Source organism: Drosophila miranda, chromosome 3 (assembly GCF_003369915.1).
Source record: "Drosophila miranda strain MSH22 chromosome 3, D.miranda_PacBio2.1, whole genome shotgun sequence".
NCBI classification, from domain to species: Eukaryota; Metazoa; Arthropoda; class Insecta; order Diptera; family Drosophilidae; genus Drosophila; species Drosophila miranda.
Window position 1 is genome coordinate 16,386,864 of NC_046676.1, and position 2,644 is coordinate 16,389,507.

The 2,644-nt window shown below is 46.2% G+C and overlaps 1 protein-coding gene across 1 annotated transcript; it reads left to right on the plus strand.

The window, feature by feature from the left end:
- The first annotated feature begins 568 nt into the window (after positions 1–568).
- Positions 569–1,217, plus strand: LOC108158045. Its single transcript, XM_017290190.2, is given in 3 exon segments — positions 569–948; positions 951–997; positions 1,062–1,217. Coding segments are annotated over 3 exon segments (582 nt in total). The 5' UTR covers position 569.
- Positions 1,218–2,644: the final 1,427 nt, after the last annotated feature.

Genomic DNA, 2,644 nt, shown 5'->3' on the forward strand with positions numbered 1-2,644 from the left:
CTTAATTGAGTTGGTCAACAAGTCCTTTCACATTTCCATGTTCTCTTTCGCCTCTCTGGTTTGTCTTTTCAATTATGTTGAAATATGCAAAAAGCAAACAGACAAATGCAAGTCCTAATTAAAAATGTGCTGGAAAATCAACATCTATTTTGGGGCGTCAGTCTACTGTCGACTCTGCAGTAAATATCCACTAACGAAATTAGTCGCTTGCTGATTTGAGCTCCACTGAGAAGTCTACGTGTGGGAGGGACAGGGACACCACTTCACGGCTTCTTTTCCACTCATCGCGTACCTTTCAGGCTCCTGCCTCCGAGGAGTTTCGTGTGCTGCCGTGACAGGCAGGAAGGATTTATTGCCTAACAAGTGCAGGGGCTTCTTAATTAATTTTGTTGCGCAAAGATACCAAAAGAGAGCTGTCAAGCAGCATCCCGAAGAAGCCATAACCATGGCAGCTGATGAGAAGGAGTATATAAGTAATACAGTTCGGGTAGTGCGGGTAATAGATGTCGACGCTTGTATTATACCTTTCGGTTGGATAATCACAAAATACATAAATAATTGCCGCACAAATGGGAAACCAGCCCAAAATCTATACACATTTTTTGTTTTTTGTGTCCACGGCAATCGGAGCGATGAAGTTGTTCCCCCGGCTACTGGCAGTACTATTACTATCCATCCTGTTGATCGGAAAATGTGTGGGCTACGTCCGCCTAACGAACCTCAAGTGCGAGAGCCTGGATCCAGCGTTCATGGAGTTCCCTACTTGCCGCCTGAATGTGCTCGGACGCGGCATTATCGGAGGTAATATCCATCTGAAGCTCCTGAAGGTGCCCATCACCAAAATGAATTTGAGATTCAACGTCTACCGGCGGCTCAGTGGCTACCATCCCTTCCTCTTCAATATCAGCACTGAATTTTGCCGATTTATGAGGAACCCTAATCCCCTGCAAGGGCCTTTTTGCCCTACTCCAATGTGAATCACACCTGACCCTACACCGTGAGTACATTCTAGTGCTATGACACTATTCCACACCCTACCCAATCCATTCCCGCGCCTACAGGACGATGTTTTTGTAAGGAACTGCACTCTGAATGACGAGATGTTTAGGAGAGTTCCACTGCCAAAGGGCAACTACATGATCACGCTTGGGATGGACAATGGGGCTAGAAAATGGGTCGGAATCGTTTCTATTTACATCGAAATAGATTTGGATTAGACTGCATTGATTAATAAAATTGTTTTACAGCTCTGCTCGAAGCTTTGCCCCCAAATTCCATTTCTTTAACACTTTCCGGGACTGCTGTCTGGTCACGCTCCACTGGAGCGGCTTAGACAGCGTCAGCCTTCAGCTTTCTGTCCTAAGTGTCTAAGGACTTGAACTTGACCATTCCTGCCGCCCTTCTACAATATCCTTTTCGCAGCTTTTACTGCTCTTACAGCAGCAGCTGTCAGTGTTTGCCGAGTGAAATGAAATCACGACAGCACTCCCCCCATGCATTGCTCCAACATGTGGAAAATGCTGTCGCTTGTAAAATATTTTGGCATGCGACAAGTATTTCGCACAGAGGGATGCAAAAGGGGGTGTGTGGTGTTTTTGGAGCGCAGGCAGAAGAAGGGCGAAACTTTAATTTATGTGCAACGACAAGTGCACCCTGCACGCTTCGCCGCCAATAACACGACGAGATGAGATGCAATGTGCAATGTGCCACAGCTGCCTGCAGCCAGATTGCATTCGAGCGAATCCCCTTGGAGCTGCCAGCTGCGTTAATGAGTCCATTATGGGTACCCCAAAGACCAAACACCGAATATCCCCAGATACGGAATGGATGGAAAGCCTTCCAATGGCGAGCGTTTAATTAAAATTCCTACCGCTTTGTAGGCGGCTTAACCGTTCGGGAATGCACTCATAAAACAGGCCAAAGTGTCGGAAATTATGTATGGCCTGGGTCTTGTATATCTTTTTCCATGTTCTGGCTATGCGTCATAGCGGTACGTGGGGCGGGGGGCGGAACGAAATTTCGGCAGGCCGCGAAAATGAGTCGCCTTTGGAGTGACGGTTAACCCCACCCAGCTCCAATCTCTGATCCGCCATCGATGAGTCATGCTCTCCGCTGATATCCGATGAAAGTCAATGGCCAAAAGTTTTGTGCTCTCAGAAAGGTCGTAAATAGGATTAGTAAATTAATAACACTATGCGGAATACCAATGAACCCTTGATTGCATCATTCATTAGGCAGGAGAAGGAAACAAACCAACGCAAGGGATAGATAGATAGATATATGGGTGTATATAGGTTCCTGGTGCATTAATTCCCTCTCTGTCCTTGATTGCCATTTTCCCACAAATGTATTAATTATGCTTTATTAGGACATGCAAATCTGCATTGACTTATCGTTTGAATGTCAAAACCAGAAAACCATTTCCAATTCCATTTCCATTTCCTGCTCTGCTCTGCTCTGCTCTGCAGCTTTGGAGCTTTCGAATTTCGTTTAAAACCAATTATCAAATCATGTCGCTGCTGGCTGACAAACTCATTTATTTTGCTCGATGCACTCGAAAGCCAGACATGCCCACATACATCATACTTACACGCGGGTCGGTGCTGGCTCTCTCTCTCCGCGCCCCTCCAAGTGCAGCCTAATT